The following is a 20,597-nucleotide window of genomic DNA, read 5'->3' as shown; positions in this document are numbered from 1 at the left end:
TGAGTTCAAATGTGGCCTCAGATACTTGCTAGCTATGTGACCCTGGGTAAGTCACTTAACCCCAATTGCCTCAAAAAAAAATAGGGAAGACATGGCTCTTTGCCTTAAAGAAATAGTGTCGGTTACCTTATTCACTATATTAATAAAAATATTGGCTTTAAAAACCCTTGACTTTCTTGTAATTTCTCATGTTATTCATATTCTCCTGGTTTGAAGGTGTCTCTTGGTCTTTTATGGGCAATTCCTGTCTGGAAGGCATTGAGCAGAGACCTAGTGATGGGGACTCTGTATTCCTGTCCCCCCAGGACCATCCTAGCTCCCTAAGGAAGGCAGGGGCCTGCTGGTCATAGGACAGTGAATGTGCCATCTCTCACCCAAGCAAGTCAGAGAAGGATGGCAGTCAGCATTGGGGCAGGCAGTGAACACTCATCCTGGAAGGATGCATGGCTCCTTAAAAGTACTGAAAGTACACCATTATATAATTAAATGAATAAAATCTTTCTTTTAAAAAATAGTCAAACTTTTCCTTCATTCAGACTGGCTGTTCCTCCCTTCCCCCTCGTTAATCCACATCACCAAAGTACTACTGGCTGTGTGTTTGCGGGTTTTTTTGTTTTATTAAGTTGGGGTGTCCATTCATCAATAGAGGAGTCTGAACTATTGGTATAATAGAATTTGGAGTCGGAGGACTTGGGTTCAAAGCAGCTAGAGCACTGGACCTAGAGTCAGGAAGACTCATCTTCCTGAGTTGAAATCCAGCCTCAGATGCTTACTAGCTGTGTGACCCTGGCCAAGTTACTTCACCCTGTTTGCCTCAGTTTCCTCATCTGTAAAATGAGCTGGAGAAGGAAGTGGTCAACCACTCCAGTATTTTTGCCAGGAAAACCCCAAATGGGGTCATGAAGAGTCAGACATGACTGAAATGAATGAACAGCAACAAAAATAGGGCCTTTCTGGGCCTCCCTTCTACCCCCCATAAATTGAGTGGATTGGAATGTATATATTGTGAAGTCCATTGAAGGTGTGTGATTCTGGTTTGTGGAAAAGATGGGTGTTGCGAAGACGACACTGTGAGCTTGAGAGCGGGACTGTCTTTTACCTTTCTTTACATCCCCAGGTCCTTAGCACAGTGCCTGGCACTTGGTAGATGCTTCGTGAATGTTTGTTGATTTGTCATTTTGTTTGGAGCTTCAGGAAAGTTTGGAATGAAGTAGGATTTCTGGATTTTAGTATTCATCGTAAGAACTCATGTTTATACAGACATTGATTTCCTCAACCAAACTTAGGGGGATTCCATGTCTCGCTTCTTTTTATTTCTGTGTCAGGGTCAGTCGAGGACTGAAAACTCTCGGATCAGGCGTTTGTAACCTAATGTCTGTGACCCTGGTTTTTGTTTTTTATACACACACATGTATATGTGTGTGTGCACAGACACATACACACATTTACCAAAATATGTGTACATGTTTAGATAAATATTCTAGTATAATTAGTTTCCTTCATAATCATATGTATTTTCTCATACATTTAAAGACAGTATACTGAGATGGGTCTATAGGTTTCAGCAGATTGCCAAAGGGGCCACACACACACACACACACATGCGCACGCGCATACGTTAAAAAGCCCCAGAAGACTCAGTTGAATGATGCTTATTCCTCTTATGTTTTCCAATCAAGACATAGACAGTTTTACTTTATCTTTAAGAGTTTTAGGAAGATTTTACAAATTAGAGAAGTAAACTGGCATATATTAATTGCTACATATGAGTTTCCCCCTCTCTTGTTCCTTTAATTTGGCTGCAAGTGAATCTCTATTAAACACTGGCTTTAGCATCTCTTTTGTCCAGGAACTGGGAGGCTGAATGGAGTATCTCCCAGCATGCCCAGAATAAGGAAAACCTGATCTTGGTGGGGTTTTTTTTTTTGTGTTGTTTTTAAGTAGGATTGCCAAGAGTTTGGGGCAGCTAGGTGGCACAGTGGATAGAGTGCCAAGTCTGGAGACAGAAAGACTTATCTTCGTGAATTCAAATCTGACCTCAGACACCTACTAGTTGTGAGACCCTGGGCAAGTCACTTTAACCTGTTTGCCTCAGTTTCCTCATCCGTAAAATGAACCGGAGAAGGAAATGGCAAACCACTCTAGTATCTCGGCCAAGAAAACCCCAAATAGAGTCAGGAAGTGTTGGATGAGACTCAACCACCACAACAAAAGCAAAAGATTTTCTTGTCGTGTTTTTCAATTTACATGAGAATTCGTAGCCGGGTTTTCTTAACTGTGGCTTTCCTGCTCTAAGTTTCAGATTTACATTTTAGATGTCACTGGGGACACAGAGGTCATTTAGTTCTGTGTCATTTTACAGACGAGGAATGGCTGCCCAGCCAGGGTTAGCGACATCCAAAGTCACGCTGATAATACCAATAGTAGACCTGGGATTTGAACCCTGGTCTTCTGATTCTGTCCAGATCCATTCTTTTGCCTCTACTCAGCAGCAAGTGGGGAATGATAGTGATAGTAATTTTCATAGCACTGTAAGGTTTACAAACATTTATTAAGTGCCTTCTGTATTCCTTCTTTTAAAATGTGTAGAGTGTTGGAGATTTGGGGGACTGTTTTAAGGGACTGTTGCTTAATGACCTCTAAAGAAAGCGCTGGATATTTTCCCCTCTTTATTACTAATGCCTAGTCTAGGAAGGCAGGCTTAGGCAGCTCATAAAGGGAAGTTAAAAGGGACAAAATCATAATGTAAGTTAAAGGGAAGAGATTGGAGCGGCATGGGGTTTTTTCCCCAGAATCAGGGTATTCGATTATTGTATATTATTTTATAGAATGATAATTTCATATAATTAAAAGACTACCTAGAAAAGATGAACCTATTACGCATCCTTAATCAGAGAAGTTTGGGGATCGTCTTGAGCTGGTTTCTCTTTTATGTAGTCTTTTGGTGGTAATAACCCGTATTTATGTGATCTTCTAAGACCTAGAAATCCCTTTCCTTCCAACAGTCATGCAAAGTGGATGGTTTAAAATACAAACTATGAAATAGACCACTACCTTAAAAGTAAAAACCCCATTTTACAGATTTTAGATAGAAAGACTTTTCTTAGAGTCAGAAGTCTTCTCTAGAAAGGACCCCCCTGGGCCCTTGTTCCTCCCACGGACTTCGTGCCTTCCCTTATAAGATGTTTCTTTTTAAATGTGGGAAGGCTAGGGATTTTTTTAAAGTGGCTCTTGCTAATGTCCCCTCCAAAAGAGTTTTCTTTAGTTTTTCTTTTATTCTTCGTGCTTCTTCTACCCAGTCTGAGAAGGCAGATTTAGGCAGCTCAGAAAAGGAAGTCAGTAGTGCCAGAAATAGTCAGGGAGAGAATGGAAATCTCTGCTCAGCCTGCCTCCAGCACCGTGCTCTGTGGTTTTTAAATAGATGCCGCCTGTGTGTAATGCAGAGGCATATTTGGAATCCCATCCTGAAGTGGAGGGAGGGTGGTGGTTAATGAGGAGGCTCCTGTTCAGATCCCAGATTGACTAGCACCGCCTGGCAGGCAGTGGGCGGGAAGAAGAGGAGGAGGAGGAGGAGGAGAGCATCCTGCATCATCAGCATCTATCCATCCATCCAGCATCCTGGGAGGTGCTTATCCTGCGTTCATCCGTTTGCTCTCTGGGAGCTGCCGCCGGTCACATGAGCCTGGATTTTCAGTCCAGCTCATTAGTCAGCCATCTTGGTCAACACCCTTGCTGGCTGCCCGGCCGCCTGCTGCTGCTGCTGCTGCTTCGTACTCCTGGTGCCCGGGGCACAGGCCCACCCTCACCCGAGAGCCTGTGACTCTTTATTTTTCGGAGGCTGAAGGAAAACCAGAGCGCTTTTTGGGGGCCATCCCAGCCTTGTCCTTTGGGCCCTGGCCAGGTCGGGCTGATTTTTCTCCGTCCCCAGCAGAGGCCAGGTTTCTGCAGGCAGCCAGGGTGGCCAAGGCCCAGCGGGATCTGAGCCCGAGTGGAAACCCCCAGGGAGCTGGGAGGGAAGGCAGGCGGGAGGAGGCGAGCATCCTTGTCTGCTTACTGTGTGGCAGGGGCTCTCCAACAGGAAAGAGAGTGTGGCATTGTTGATTGGCACTAGTCTGTTTTTAAACTCCGAGGTATCGATTCTTTCTTTCCTCCACCTGAAAGCTCTATTCTAGGGAGCTTTGAGTTTGGGTGGGGTTGGTTTTGGGAGCTTGGGTTTGGATTTTTTTTTTGGTGGGGGGGGTGGCTTTTTTTATTTTTATTTTTCCTCTGTGTGTGTTGTGGTCCCAGCTGAGTCATCATGTCCGCCCTGACACCTCCGACCGATATGCCAACCCCTACCACAGACAAGATCACACAGGCGGCCATGGAAACCATCTACCTTTGCAAATTTCGGGTGTCTATGGATGGAGAGTGGCTATGTCTCAGGGAGCTGGATGACATCTCCCTTACACCAGACCCAGAACCTACCCATGAAGGTATGGCCCCTGCCCTTGCCTGCGGTTCCCCAACACCCCCCTGCCCCCACCATTGTTATAGAGGTGAAAGAGGTGAAGAGGAAAAAGAGCTCAGCATTCTGCATTCTAATTTTTTTTTCCCATCCTAACTCCCCTCCTCCACCCCGTATTAACATGTTCTTACTGGAAATTTTTTTTTCCTTTTCCCCATGGGACATGTGCCTTTTTAGGGCTTTTGATATCCAGATTTATTATCCTGAAGCAATGTTGATCAGTATCTCACATGTTAAATGCTACTTTGCCATCAGTGATTTGTATAAATAGGACTAGGTACAGCATGGTGTCAGCACTGCAAAGACTAGCTTTACATAGGATAAATTAAAAGGATACCTGGAGAGAGGGAGGGAGCCCCGCCTTTGAACTCAGTCTTTTCAAGAGTAACACTCTTGAGTGAACTGAACTGAATTAAATTGTAGGGTTCGACATCTGCCTTTAATTCATATTAAATTAATAGCCTAGTATTTGACATTAAAATCAGTGTTATGCATGATGAGATCTAATTAGATGAGAAAGCAGTTTTACATCCAGGTTTAAGTGTAGTGATGATGGAGTAAAAAAAAAAAACATAATATTTTTATATGTCAAGGTCAATTGATAATAGTGATCATCAAACCCCAGGGGTGCCTCTAAGCAATTTCACTTTCATCAGATATTAGTTGCCATAATTTCTGCTAAAAATTCCCCTTGTTGAAAGTCACCACTGGTTTGTCTGTTTGGGCATATAACTTTTGGAAGGGATGGGGACTGGATTGGAGATTTCATTGATATGGGGGAAACTCCCTTTACCAATGCGGGTTGGCACCCCCTCTGCAACTTAGTGCTAGAGAGTTCCCTTAAACACGGAAAGGTTAAATGACTTAGAAGAACTTGAACCCAGGTCCTCCTGACCCTTGAGGCCGGTGCATATGTCTCAGGCCACACTTGAACCACCAGCCAGCTCTCTGGCCCCTCTGCCTTCCTGCATCCCATTCTTTGGAAGCCTTTGTAAACCACAAGGTACATTCTTCCTCTCCAGCCACTGCCCCGCCAAGGCTCCCTCCTCAAGTCAAAAACTGATTTTAATTTCCTTTGTTAATCTCTTTACAAATCACACTTAACATAATAGAAGCCAGGAAACCAGATTTGCTGACCTAAGTAGAAAATTCATTTCTTTCCGGCCAGGCCAGATCAGAAATAAGAGGGTTAGCCTTGAAGCGCCTCCTTAATGACTCCACTCTGGTTTTTTGATATATTTCAAACCCTACTTGGCGTTTTTGAGGAAAATGTCATTGGCTAATTTGGGGGGGGGGGGCAGTGCAGATTTTTTTTTTACTTTGGTGTAAAGAATTCCCCAGAGGGAGGAAACACCCATTCCCAATGCAGGTTGGCGTTTACTCTCCTATTCAAGCCTAAATTTAGTTGACTGTGACTTCAAGGAGTCAGGTCACTGGAACCCGGGTTTTCCTGGCTATTTATTGCACCAGCATTCTCTCTACTATCCCGCACATGCTTTGCTGCCTGTCTTCATCATTGTAAGCCCTTGTAGGGATTTGAGAAAGTCAGTCTCTTCTCAGAAATGTCAGAATTGTTCAGTATCCACTTGGAAATTCCAGGGATACTTTTCAGACATGGTATCCAGAGATTTGGGGAAGCAGATAATTCTGCTTTTGGAAAGTGGCCAAGATGACTTTTACAGAGTGCCACAAAGTGCAGATTCATTGAGTCACGGGATTTCGAACTTAAAGAGACTTTTGAAGGGCAGCTAGGCCAGGGTCATACAAACTTGGGCCGCCAAGGGGCCACATGAGTAATGGTCCCTTCAGGCTTCATACTGACTTCGTTTTAAAATGTAATATTATCTACATTTTATTTGTTTTGTTAAATATTTCCCAGTGACATTTTAATCTGGTTTGGGTCACATCCTGGGCCACGTGTTTGATACCTTTGATCTAGTCAGACAACATTATTTTCACAGATAAACTGAGGCCTAGAGATGAAGTGAATTTGCCCAGGGTAGTAGGGGCAGTTCCAGGATTCAAACCCAGGTCCCCTCAATCTAAATTCGAGGCTGTTATCACTGTACTGTGCTTTCAGGAGAAAACCCAGTTCCATTTTAAGTGCTTATATTTTCAGCAGATTGCCCACTGACTTTTTGTTCCAGTGTCTCCAATCTAGACTGACTAATTTTGGGCCCATTAGCAATCATCTGTCATTATTGAGTATTTACAACAAGACACTCTTTGTTTTAGTGACCATTGTTTGCCTTTGGAAAATGTATTGGAGAGTCAATCTAAGTGATGTGTTCACGGTGGTACTGTTTGATTTCTCATGGACAGATCTGTGGAAACATTCCCCGATACCGGAAGAACATGTCACAGCTACATATAGCCTGAGCTCTGAATTACAGAAATAGTAGCTGATGAAGAAGAAAGTGAAGAGAATGGAAAATGACATGTAGGGCAGGGTGATGCACCCTCAGAGGATAAACCATAGCAGGGACATTGGAATTTTTGCCTTGTTAAATATAGGAAAGGAAGCTTTTATTTCATATAACAGAGAAATGAAGGGGAATGACTGTGAGAAAAAAACATAAAGGCACAGATATTGTAGGGATAAGGGGGATTTAGAGGATTTGGATCTAGTGTGTGTTTTGCCTTTCTCATTGGGCTAACACTATTCCTAAACTGTGCATTGGAGATCTCTCAAAGTTTTTTGCCAGTTGCAGTTGCTGGGTGGGTGTTCTCAGCCCTGGCAGCTGGAACAGGGCCTAGAAGGAGAATGCCCTGTGTTATGTCTTTAAAACTTAGAGAATTCAACCCGGCACAGAGAGTTGATTGATTAGGAGGGGGAGATGTGAACAGGGCTTCATTGATACAGCTGGGAAGATTGAGTTTATTTAGTTACAATGTAGTGGAGGGAAAATGTGGAATCCATGAACCCTTAATTATACCCCTAGACTTAGCATTTGCTAGTTGTGTGACCTTGGAGAAGTCTTAGGACCATGGGTTTAGAGCAAGAAAAGGACTTTAGAGGTCATCTAGTCCACTCCCCCTGTTTTACAAACAGAGAAACAGGTCTAGAAAGGTCAGATGACTTGCCCAAAGTCACATAAATGGTAAGTAGCCAAGCCAGGATTTGAAGCCAGGTTCTTGGATTCCAAATCTGGTATTTTTTCCTCTGAACCTTTGAGCTGCTATTTATTCCATATCCTCATTTGTGCATTGGGAATAACCATACTTCGCAAGTAGGTAAACTGTTTTGTGAGGTTTACAGGGCTGTGCAGAGGTAAGCTGCTCTTATAAATGAGGGAGGTTGGCTGATCATTTTGTGTGATTTCACTTTCTGTACCGTTGGTAGCACAACCACCCCCTTACTCACCGACCTCCTATGGCTCCCTATTACCTCTACTCACCCACCACCAGTGGCTCTCTATTACCCCTACGATTACCTCTACCTGAAGTGCTCCATTTGGCATAGAAAGCCCTGTACAACCTGGCTGCTTATTTCTTCTCTGTCTAATCTCATACTTGACTCCCCTCCACAAACTGGCTAACCCAGGCCCAGTGGCCTCCATAGCATTCCTTAAACACCATCCCGCCTGGCTTTTCCTCGGCTGTCCCTCAGACCCTGGGCTGTTCTCACTCCTCGTCTTTTGCCTCCTGAATTCTCTGGCCTTCTCCAGGGCTTAGCTCTCAAATCCCTGATCTGCCTTGCCTTCCGTTTATACTTTCCGCATTCTCATTTGTTTGTTGGACATTGGGCTATGCACCTTGAGGAGGGCAGGGACTGATTGCACGGAGTAAGCGCTTACTATATTGATTGTTGACTGACCGATTGATAGTGAGTGGACGTGAGAGGTGTCCTCAACTCAGACTCCTGACTTTATAAATACTTTTTCTCCAGCCTGGCAATGATACTTCCTTGTCTGCCTGGGACACTAATCTTGCCTGTGACATCCACTAACTGTGTGACTTTGGGCACATCATCTAATTCTTTTCAGCCTCATTCTTCTCATCTATAGAATGGGAGCAACCATAGTACCTATCTCACAAGGTACTATAGAGAACAGCAGATATTTTTTGAAGCATTTTGGAAATCTTATTAAAGTGCTGTTACCATTATCAAGTTACCTTATTCAGACCTACCTCTCTGTGTGGCCTGCCCACCTCTCTGGCTGTCCTCTGAGGCTAAACAGAACAAATTTTGTCCCACTTCCATATAAATGTTTCCTACTGTCCCGCCTTGACACCTTATGTTTTCCATCTGTAAAACATCCCTAGTTCCTTTTCCTTATATGAGAGTTTCAGATCTCCCATCATCCTGGTGATCGCTTGGACATACTCCAGCCTGGTGGTACCCTTCGTAAAATGGAGCACCTAGAGTAGAGCGAGGTGTTCCAAAAGGCCAATCCTTGGAGGCCATCCATTCCAGCTATCTCAAGTTCAAGGTCATGTCTTGGCCTGTAGTGCTGGTGATACTTAGCCTAGAGTAAAGTTGGAGGATAGGTGGACCGTAATGGCTGTTTAAAAGTATTTGAAGGGTTATCACATCCAGGGAAGAGAAGTCTTCTGTTTAGCCCCTGAGGACAGAACTGTGGGCTGCTTTGGGGAAGGACTGAATTCCTCCTCCCAGAAAAGCCCCCAAGGGATTCTTGGGCAGGTCTGGAATTGGAGATGACGTCTATCATTAATAATATTCTGCGATTCTCTGAGCTGACATGCTGCATGGGATTGTCTGCCTTGGGATCTTTCCAGTCCTTTCCCTGATTTCTGAAATATGCTTTCCCCGGTTCTAGAGGGCAATCAGACCGCCTGGCTTTCCCTTTCTTACCTACTGCAATCTCTAAGATTGCTTTTCCCAAATCCAGCGTGCACATCAGACTGCCTGGCTTTCACTTTATCTGTTGCAACGTCCAAGGATGCATTGTTGTTTTCCCCAGAATTCCCAGCACAACTGGTCTTTATATTGGTTACAGTCAGGTCTGAAATAACAGATTACCCCCTCTCATTCCTTGAAGAAGAATGGCGTGACCAAAGAGAAATGGTCAAGAGATTCCTCAGCTGCTCATAGAAAGACTTCTAACGGCCATTCCATAGTTCAAATCAAAACACTTCATGATCCGCTCCTAGAATCTAGCCCATACTTCTAATCCTTCTGGCGGGCCATTCTGCAGTTACCTTCCCCACAGAGGGCCACTTCTTTGTCTCACTCCGTGGGTCCTCCCTCAAACTCCTCTGTTCTGATGCTTGGATTTCCACACTGGAGTTTACATCTCATCCACGTAATAGTCCTGTTCGTTGTCTCTGATTTGCGCCTTTTGAACAAGGTCTGCTGTCCATCGCATTCCAGGTGCGGGTCTGATGGGGCCAGGTCCTGCTGTGAGGTAATATTTGTCTCTCTCATAAAGTTGATTGGATCTTCTTTTTTCCACCAGGTTTATAACCAACTTTTTTTTTTAATACCAGTTTTGCGCTTTTATTGTCAATAGTACGCATGCCCTCAGATTTCTATACGCATTTGTATTCTCTACATGAATGCGTATAGAAATCTGAGGCCGTGAGTATTATAACTGCCCCTTTTCCTGGACATTGACTTCTGTGAATTCCTGGCCTCCTCCACTCACATTCCTTCCCACCTCAGGCCTGCCGTTCCTGGTATCTTGCTCGTAACTGCTATGGGCAAGTTTTCTCTTCTGCTTCGTTTTCAAGTTAAAGCCCTTTTGATCAGATCTACAAGTCTTCAAGCAAAGATTCCCTTCTAGAGGTGTTCCATCCCTGGCCCAAGTGCTCACCATTTTTGTGTCTTAAAGCTGTGGTCCTGCATTCCAAACCCTGTTCTCTTTGAGACCATCGCCTTAACCAGCTGTCTACTTCCCAGATCCTGCTTTATCAAATCCCAGCCTTCAACTAGAAGCCATGAAATCACAACCTTTTCTCCTTGGGTCCTGGTGATCTCTGCCCAGGATTTTATATCCGTAATGGTCAAGTTCCTTTTGGTATCAACTCATACCACTTAGAGGAGAAATTTGAATTAGATCCCAATTATCATGGTATTATGTATGTTCCTAATTAAACATATTTCATTACAATGTGTCCATAAGAAAAATAATACAATTTAAAAAAATTTTTTTTTTAAAACATAGGAATACATTGTAATTTCAGGGTAGAAATAACAGCTGGTGATTTTCTGAAACACTGGTGTCAAACTGAGAAAGGAGAGGGGCCATTAATTGGTCATATAAGGATCCCTTTGGGCAGCATATTGACTTAGGTTTAAAATGTAATGTTATTTATGTTTTATTGTATTTTTATGTATTTTTATTTATCTTCATTATTTATTTTGATTTGTTAAATATTTCTCAATTACATTTCAATCTGACACCACCGAATAGTCTGTGATTTTTTGTTAACTGTTATTTGTTTTTATGAATGTGGAAAAAAAAGGAAATTTGGGTCTTTAAAGAGCTGTCCAATAATTACAGTAGTAAAAGCATTGCTGAGAAAAAGCCGAGGAGATACTCCACATGAATTTAGGAAGATTCTGTGAACTTTTTGCTAATTTGACCCTAATTTTCACTTGGATTCCTTGGAGAAGGATTTTGTCAGTGTGATATAGGGATAGGGGAAGAGCAAAAAGCAGTCCTCATCAGTGAGATTCCATAGTGAATGACACTTTGGGTGTTTTTCTAGACCCTTCCTCTGCCTTGGAGAGTTAGAGTGGTATGGGCAGAGAGCCAAGAGCTGGGTTCAAATGCTGGCTCTACCACTTGACTACCTGGTCAAGACTGTAACTTCTCTGGGTCTCAGTTTTCTCATCTCTAAAATGAGGGAATTGATGATCTCTGAGGTGCCTTCCAGCTCTCTGAATCTATGATATCAGGAAGCAATTCCTATGGAGAAAGGGCTGGCCCTCCCTACCAATGGCAAGCCAGTCCAGCCACAGCAAGGCAGCCTAAGGCAGCTCACCAAGCCAGGTGAGTCAAACCACCGGCACCATCTCCCTTCAGAACCCAGAGGAGATAGCCCAAGAGCCTTGGGAATAGCCGTGCCATCCCTTGAAGGGCCTGCCTTCCTTGACCACACAAACCAACTGCTACCCATGGGCAGGTAGACCCAACAGTCCTGGGGGTAGTAGCAGCATTGTTCAGGACCCTGAAGGAGAAGGGGCTTGGCAGTAATGGTAGATTCTTCAACCACAGCTACTGAGGACCCAGAAAAGTTCTCATTGACCACAGTCACCACATGAAACGGAAACAATAGCGTGTTATCAGTGGAAGTGATGTTAAAAGAAGAGGCACAATTGACTGCTTTCCCACTGTACCCAAAGACCATGGGCCCATGCCGGCTGCCTTTTAACTGCACCCTTCCCTCTTTATCATCTCCCCCATGAGAAAGCAAGCTCCCGGAGAGCACAGACTGTCTTCCTTTTCTGTGCGCAGCCCCAGCACTTAGCACATTGTAAGTGCTTAATAAATGCCTTTTCATTAATTTTTCTTATGGCCCTATGCTCTTTTGTGTAAGCAAATAATAAACCAGAAAACCTCAACTAGCATGATTTAGTCACTAACCCGCTTAGCCTTTTAATTCTAATTGGCAATTTGTATGTTGAAAGGAAAAAAAATGTTTGTGTAAATTTTTATTTTTAATTCCTAGAACATGCTGTAAAAGATGAACTTCTGAAACATCTTGGTATCACTAGTGGTAATTGTGTTTCTTTTCAAAAGACAAAAGTGTATTTTTGTATTCTTTGTTTCATTCAGAAGTCGGAAGGAGGTTAGTGTTACAAGTCGGCTACCATATTCATCCTTTACTAGTTCCTCATTCTTCTCCTTAAATGTGGGTGTTCCCTAAGGCTCTTTTCTTGGCCCTCCTCTTTCTAGTTTCCACCTTGGAATTGTCATCCACTCACCAAGTAATGCCTTCTCACCTTAATGTAGTCAACTGCCACATCTGTCTTTCTAGCTGTCACCCTCAGTCTTTCATTTTCCATTGGCTGTGTCCCCACTTGGACGTCCCACTAACTCAGCATTCCTCAAACTGAACCTCTTCTCTTCCTCCTCCCCTCAGACCCAGCTCTGTTTCTGGTGAATGATGCCATCTTCTGCCCAGTTTCCTCTACTTGAAACCTTGGCATGGTCTTTGCCTCCTTTCTCTAACATTCCACCATACTGCTCGATCCTAAGCCTTTGTTATTTCTTGCCCTGATTATTTAGTGACTGACTCTCTAACTGTTCCCCGTAACTGGTTTCTTCCATTAATTCATTCTTTGCACTAGTGCCCTCCATAATCTTCCTAACTACACCGCTCTCTATGTCTCTTTTCTGCTCAAAAAACCTTCTGTGGTTTTTGTTACTATTAGTAATATGGAATGGCTTTGGAAACGTCGTGTTGAATGGATTCCATGCTTAAACCATCGTCTGTTGAATAAAGTCAGTGGTGCTGGCCCCAACATCCCTTTGTTGAGATGTGTGCAAAATCTATGCCATTTTTAACAGATTATGTGATGACAGCTCACGGAATTCAGTTTAATTATGGAGCCGCTGCCCTCTATGAACATACCGTGTCATGTTTGACCTATGTAGGAAGAGGAGTGAAAGTATAAAGGGGAATAGTAAATGGTGCCCTAAAGATTCCAAACATGGCAGAAATACTGGTGAGTCTTACCAAGGAGGAGCGTGTCATAAAAAGAGCACTGGTGCAGAATTTTAGAGCTCAAACCTCAGCAGTCAGGTAGTCCAGCATCTGCCAAAAAGAAATCCATACCTGATGGAGTGGGGATGACCCCTCCTGCAAAGATGGGGCAGCCCTTACTCTGAAGGCAGTTGATTCCACCTTGTGGTAGGCTCTAATTATTAGGAAGCTAGCTGTTCCAGATGTGGAACCTAAATCTGTTTCTTTGGAACTTCCATCCATTGTGGGCGGTCCCAAACAGAGTATGTCAGAAGTCTTACATTTCAACCTTAGCTCTGATAACTACTTGAGTTATTTGGTTAAATTACTTTCAGCCTTCTGGGCCAATTTCCTTGTTTTACAATGAGATGGTCTAGGCAGGGATGGAGAACCTGTGGCCTCAAGGCCACATGTGCCCCTCTTGTTCTCAAGTGCAGCCCTTTGACTGAATCCAAACTTCACAGAACAAATTCCATTAATAAAAGGATTTGTTCTGTAAAACTGGGACTCAGTCAAAGGACCCAGAAGGCCACATGTGGCCTCGAGGCTGCAGGTTTCCCACCTCTGGTCTAGCATCTTTTCTAGCCCAAATCTTAAAGATTCTTTGAAAGTCAGTCCTTGTTATCAAAGACTTTCTCAGTTTAATGAAGGAGCTTGAACAAATGAACCTGAAAAAGATGTATTAATCTGCATCAATGTCTGTCTGCAATTTAGTCTTAGAGTTTTGGGCGGGGCAGAGGGGTAGGCAAGGAACTGAGGCTTCGAACCCAGGCCTTGCTAGCTCTTGGCCCACTTTTCTCTGTAGATTCTTCCCCCTTTCCTTCTTTATGTGTTACAAAAACATAGTTTCATAAATTTCCTTAGGAACTAAGATCATAAAACCACAGCAAGATTATAAAACACATGATTAACCTGAGGACGTGCACCCCAGTCTCAGGCCTGCGGCTAGGTATTATAATAAGGAAGGATAGTGTTAGAACAGGCCAGGGAAATTCTAATTGATGAAATGGAAATTCTGAGTCATTTAGAGCTGGAGGGCAGCTGGTTGGTGATGCCAAGAGGACAGGATGAGTCTTTTTTATAACATGTACTTCCTTGTTAATTTGCTGCCCCCATTAGTATTTGTGGCCTTTTGGCCCATCCAGTATAGTCCCTGATGTACTCAATTCATTTTCCTGCTTGTTGCATTCCAAAGAAAGGGTAGAAAATATAAAACCCCCAAAACCCAAAGTCTGGGATTTTAAAGGTCAATTTCAGCCAAGCCTCTCTTTGCACAGTGCAAGGCCAAAGCAATCAATGGCTGATTCTGAGTAAGTAATTGTTTGATTGACCTAGGTCATCCAGCTGGTTAGTAGCTGGTCAAGATTGGAATGGAGAGCTCCTGGCTCCCATTCTAACCCATAACCCAGTTAGGTGGTTGAAGTCTTATCATTCGAATGAACGTATGGATTCTCTCACCATTATTGAAGTTCCTGTTACTAGGAAAGTGAGTGTGAAATCATCAGGATGACTGAATTTAGTGTTGAATTTATATTTACTAGGAAAAGTGAGCCGTGTGTAATAGAGATTTGCACCTTCATGTACCATCTTGAGAGTTAAACAACAAGCATTTAGTAAATGCTTTCTCTGTAGATCAGCTGTGGTGCTAGACATTAATAATAATAGCTACCATTTACACAGCACTTACTGTGTGCCAGTCAGTGTGCTGACCCCTGTGTATCTCCTTTGATCCTTACCCAAGGAGGTAGGTGCTATTTGTTATCGTTGAGGTGTTTCAGTCGCGTCCGACTCTCCCGTGACTCCATTTGGGGTTTTCTTGGTAAAGACACAGGAGTGGTTTGCCATTTCCTTCTCCAGCTCATTTGACAGATGAGGAAACTGAGACACAGTTAAGTGACTTGCCCAGGGTCTCACAGCGAGTAAATGTCTAAGGCCCAATGTCCAACAAACAAATGAGAATGCGGAAAGTATAATACACATATACACACATTATGTATAAAATTGTGTACGTATATATACATGCATGTCTGTATATTGTTTGAGGAGCAGAGGAATGCACGTAATTAAAAGATGGCAGCATCATTTTTTGCTTCCTTTCGCTAACTTCCTTTCGCCTTCTGCCCTGCCCATACCTCTCCTCTATGAGCATTTCGAGATGGTTTCTCCTTCCTTCTGTCATTTACTTTTTCTGAGAAGTGCGTTTTTTGTTTGTTTTAAATGACTTTTTTTTTAAAGTGAGTTTTTTTCATTGATGTCGCTGTGTTTTTTTTAACATCTCTGAAATATTTCCCATTCTTTCTCTTTCCTGTCCCAGAGAAGCATTCCATTTAAAAATATATATAAAAGATGGTCTATGGCAAGGTCTTGAGACTGTGAATGTTTGGTCTTGTGTGGAAGCCAACACAAAGAATCCTTTAGTTTCTAAACTAAAGGCAGCCAGGTCGGCAGGCAGTAGCTAGAGCCCTGAACATGAGATCGGGAAGATGTGAGTTCAAATGTAGCCTCAGACACTTCTTAGCTCTGTGACTATGGAACCTCTTTCAGCCTTAATTTCTTTCTTTGTCAGATGGGCACAGTAACAGCTCTTACCTCCTAGGGTTTGTGTTAAGGATCAAATGAGATAATATTTGTCGAGTACTTGGCAGACCTTAATGTGCTATGTAAATGCTAGCTTCTTATTATTTTTAATTTAAAATTTTTGTTTTTTCTAATTCTAAAATTTCTAATTTTCTAATTCTAATTTCTAATTAAAACTTTCTAAGTTAATTTTTTTTTCTAAATTCCTAATTCTGATTTCTAATTTTTTAAATTTTTTTTAATTACAATTTTTTAACATTCTTTTGAAATTTTGAGTGCCAAATCCTTTCCCTTCCTCTCCCCTCTCCCCCAGCCTTGAAAAGGCAGGCGGTTAGATATTCATTATACATGAGCAGCCATGCAAAAGACACCCATATTTAGCTTATTATTCTTGAAACTCTTACTATTTAGTGTGTAGTAGTCATTAACACACATGGAAAGGCATGCTGGGGGAATTGATCGTAGTTGTCCTTTTTCCTGAATTTGACTTTTTGAAGGGAAAATAGTGTGTACGAATGTCATTTGTTTTCAGGGGCATCTTGTCTCAGTAGATAAAAAGCTGGACCTGCACTCAGGAAGAGCCAACTGAGAAGCTTCTTAGTGGACTCAGTGCCAATCATTTACGCCTTCTCATCCTCAGCTTCCTCATTCCTAAGCAAGTCCTTGTGGTACTTGGCTCACGGCATTTTTATGAATGCCACATGAAACGATGCATGTAGAATGCTTTGAAAATGAGCAGTTTTAATGCCAAAATAACGTATGGGGCAGCTAGGAAGTGCAGTGGACAGAGCTGTGGATCTGGAGTCAGGAAGGCTTATCTTCATGAGTTCAAATCTGGCCTCAGACACTTATTGGCTGTGTGATCCTGGGCCAGTCATTTAACCCTGTTTGCCTCAGTTTCCTCATCTGTAAAATGAGCTGGAGAAGGACATGGCAAACCACTTCAGTATCTTTGCCAAGAAAACCCCACAGTGGGGTCATAGAGTCAGACGTGACTGAACAACAACAGAAATGATGTATGTAGAATGCTTTGTAAATCCTGGAGCAATATATGGGTCAGGCTCCCCCCCTTCCTCCCTGCTTCCATCATTACTAAATAGGGTAGCAATCTCTAAGGGCACCCACTCTTTAGTCACTGGGTTTAGGTCTGTTCTTTCAGAGAGTCTCCCACGTTGTAATTAATACCAGAATTTTCCAAAGAATGTCTTTGCAGTCATGTTCTTTTAAAAAAGGTCATTCCATTCAGTAATTGTAAGCTGCGTCACTCTGCCTTGTCCTGTGAATATAGTGACACTCTCTCAAATAGGGACAGAACTTGTGTATCACTGGTGTTTTTGAGGTGAGACATTTGTCCCTCTTTGCCAGTTGGGCTGGTGACTCCCTTAAAGGAGAGAGCCCCTAGAATGGCCCCCAGCCCCTTCCTTTGTAAAACCTGGTCATAAATCAAGAGCTGGGAGGGCCTTTGGTGGTCCCCTAGTCTGGCCCTCTCCCTTTACACTAAGACATAGGAAGTTTAGTGACTTGCCCAAAGTTGCTCACTTAGCCAGATTGAAACTCATGTCTCGCATATCAGAACCCAGAACTTTAATGATGGCCCTGCTTCTGTTGCATTAAGGTTGTAGCCCAAATAGAATGGGTGCTAGAGCAGGAGACCCCGTAATCAAGTTTAAGGAACCCCACTGTCTTCTGTACAAACCCCAAAACTCCGCCTTCCAGTTTTCGTGATGGTCTTCTATGGGACTAATATAACTGTACAAATATGATCCAGACAGGATAAATTTGAGATAGTTTTAGAAGGAGGCCTGGGAAAGACCTCTTGTGAAGGTAGGGTTTGTGTTGGGACTTGAAGGAAGCCTGGAAAAGGAGGCAGAGATGAGGAGGGGAGAGAATCCCAGGCATGGGGGACAGCCAGTGGAAGTGACTGGAGTCTGGAGATAGACAGTCTTGTGTGGGGAACAACAAGGAGTCACGTGTCACTGAGTCTTAGAGTACATCCATGGGAGTCAAGTGCCAGAAAACTGGAAAGGTATGAATGATTCAGATTAGAAAGGGCTTTAAAAGCCAAACCCAGAATTTTTTTTATCAGATCGTGGAGGTAATAGGGAGCCACTGGAGTTTCATGAGGAAGATGTTGATGTGGTCACTTGGTGAAGATGGGTTTGGAAGGTGGACCAGAGTGGGGTGAGGCTGGAGGCAGGGAGACTGACCAATGAAATGATGAGAAAAGGAGGGTAGTAGCAATGTCAGGAGGAAGGGCACATCTACAAGAGATGTTGGGAAGGTAGAATTAATGGGATTTGGCAGCTGGGTAGATATAGGATGATGGGTAGAGGTTGACAGCCAGCTGGGAAGTCTGTGTCACTAGGAGGTGGCACCCTCCACGCTAATACAAAAGTTAGGAAGAAGAAAGGGACTTGGGAAATTTGAGTTGAATTTTGGACATTTTTGAAAAAAGGTGATTATGAGACATCCAGTTTGGAATGTTTAAAAGGCAGTTGGAACTAAGAGACCAGAGTTAGGGCTGAATAAGTAGATTCTGAGAATCATGATCATTGAATCTGTGGGAGCTGATGAGATCACCAAGGGAGGTAACAGAAGGAGGAGGACCAGGGTCGAGCCCCAGGGCACAGCCTTGGTTGGTGGGAGTGCCCTAGAGGAAGATCTAGCCTATAAATATGGGTTGGATTGAATTGACCAGGTGCCCCCTTCACTGCTGGAAAGAGGCAAAGCCCAGGCTCAGACCTCAATTGGGCATTTCCTTGATTTAAAAAAAAAGATTGTTATTAAACTCGACAGTTCTTTTGTCTGTCTTTGTTCTCCTGTTCCCTTCCCCAGACATGCTGCAGCATTTCCTATCCCTGGTTATGTTATACATCACTGGCATCATTCAAAGCAGTTCAGCTGTTGCAGGTGTTAATGTTATTTATGGTGCCTTTATTTTTTTTCCTTTGGTGTTAATAGCAATGTTTTTCCTTCACACTATGAATTCTGTGATTCTGTTGGTAGCTGTGATATTTGCAGGAAAATCCAGTTTGTAGAAAACCAGATCTGATTATCAAGTACACTCATTTCTTAAGCATTTAAATTCCGAGTTCACCAGATTGTAGGAGTTATTGTTTCTCTTGTATCTCTTCATCTTTTCCCTAAGTGTAGCACCAAGGACTTAGCAGAAGCTTTGCTGAAGTACAGATCAGCTCAGTCTGTAGAATTTTCTGGATCTTAGGATGCTGGGAGAAGCCCAAACAGGAAAATAGAAAATTTGTCCCTAACCACCATCAGACAATGATTCTAAAATGTGAAAAGAGCTTCAATTAAATACATTTTATGGGGTTCTTCTGGATTGCCAGCTAGGTGGCCCAGTGACTAGAGCACTGGGCCCGGAGTCAGGAAGACCCAAGTTCAAATGTGATTTCAGACACTTACTAGTAGATTGACCCTGGGCAAGTCACTTAACACTGTTTACCTCAATTTCCCCACAACTTGTGAGGAGCGAATGAGATAATAAATGCAAAGAGCTTAGCACTGTGTCTGACACTCATTTTATTATTAAAATACAATTTATATATTGTTAGTAGTCAATAGACATCGAAGTCCTACCGTGTGTTGGGGAGACAAATATGAAAAAAAGACAGTCTCTGCCTCAAGAAGCTTACGGTCTAACGGGGGATGAAAAGACACAAAAGGAAGCTGAAGCTGGTGGGAGCAGATGCTTGATGCAGGAGCCCCAAAGTACAACAGCTGGATGAGGAATGAGGTGTCTGAGCTGAGCTCCCCAAAGTGGAGGTTTGGAGTTCATGGCCCCAGCCTCCAGTCAGAGAGGAGGGTGGTGATGAGCTGGAGTCCCAAGGCTAATAAAATGACTGGATTTTTTTCTCTGAAACTCAGTTTCTTCAGCTATAAAATGGGAATGATACCTCCCAGGGGTGTTATGAGGATCAAATGAGATAATATTGATTAAAGTCCTTAGCACATAGTAGGCACTCAATAAATGCACGTTTTATTCCTAGAACCAGTAAGGAAAGGGGGGCGGGTAGGAAAAAGCAGGTGCTTCTTCACACTAGCCTGCAGAATCTTCCTCAAGAGGATCATGGAGCGTAGCTCTCAGGCTGGAAGGAGGCTTCAATCTAGACCAACCCCTTTCTTTGACGGATGAGGAGACTTGACCCAGGTCATCCAAGGGACTTGATTAAGATCACACAGGTTGTAAGGATCATTGGTCTGCCAGTCAGTCAGTAAACCTTAAGCACCTACTATGTGCCAGGCATTCTGTCTGCTAAATTCTGGGGATACAAAGAAAGGCCAAAGATAGTCTCTGCCCTCAAGGAGCTTATAGTCTATGCAAACAACCATCTATAAACAAGCTATATATAAGATACACTGGATGTAATCAACAGAGAAAAGGCATGAGAATTAATGAGGATTGGGAATGGCTTCCTGTAGGAAGTGGGATTTGAACTGAAGCCTGAAGGAAGTAGAGGCCAGGAGGTGAAATGAGGAGAGAGAGCATTCCAAGCAGGGGGCACAGCCAGAGAAAATGCGTGGAGGTGGGAGATGGAGAGTCTCTTGTGAAGAGCAGTAGGGAGGCCAGGGCCACTGGATCTCAGAGTTCTTGGAGGGTGTAGAGGCTGAGTAAGGAGTAGAAAAACTGGAAAGGTGTGATTTGAACCCAGAGCTAGTCCTCACTTTAGTGTACTATGTGGTAGCACTTCCCTGACTTCCCCCGCTTTATGTTAAGGCAGTTTGGTGTGTGGTCATCCTGCAAAGTAAGGGTGCAGAGTTTATTGGGCACAGACTTTTGCAGTGGCTTGTGGGCCCCGGGCTTCTATTGTGAAATCAGATGCCAGTCTTTTGATTTGTA

At 43.2% G+C, this 20,597-nt stretch overlaps 1 protein-coding gene across 10 annotated transcripts in view; it reads left to right on the top strand.

The window, feature by feature from the left end:
• The window catches only part of RUFY3 (RUN and FYVE domain containing 3), a 129,755-nt gene that overhangs the window by 21,089 nt on the left and 88,069 nt on the right, over positions 1-20,597 (top strand). Inside the window, exons 1-2 of one of the 10 annotated variants that reach the window (XM_036762972.1) lie at positions 3,671-3,901; positions 4,288-4,475. The exons of 6 other annotated variants lie outside the window; for them this stretch is intronic. In XM_036762972.1, the coding sequence (XP_036618867.1) occupies positions 4,298-4,475 (178 nt within the window). In that variant the 5' untranslated portion in view covers positions 3,671-3,901; positions 4,288-4,297. Of the gene's footprint in view, positions 1-3,670; positions 3,902-3,955; positions 4,131-4,287; positions 4,476-20,597 lie in introns of those variants that run through there. 3 more of the 10 variants (XM_036762964.1, XM_036762966.1, XM_036762965.1) reach the window with 3 other exon arrangements.

Source organism: Trichosurus vulpecula, chromosome 6 (assembly GCF_011100635.1).
Source record: "Trichosurus vulpecula isolate mTriVul1 chromosome 6, mTriVul1.pri, whole genome shotgun sequence".
In the NCBI taxonomy this organism is placed as follows: Eukaryota; Metazoa; Chordata; class Mammalia; order Diprotodontia; family Phalangeridae; genus Trichosurus; species Trichosurus vulpecula.
Note: the sequence above shows the minus strand (reverse complement) of the source record. Positions and strands in the feature narration are given on the sequence as shown.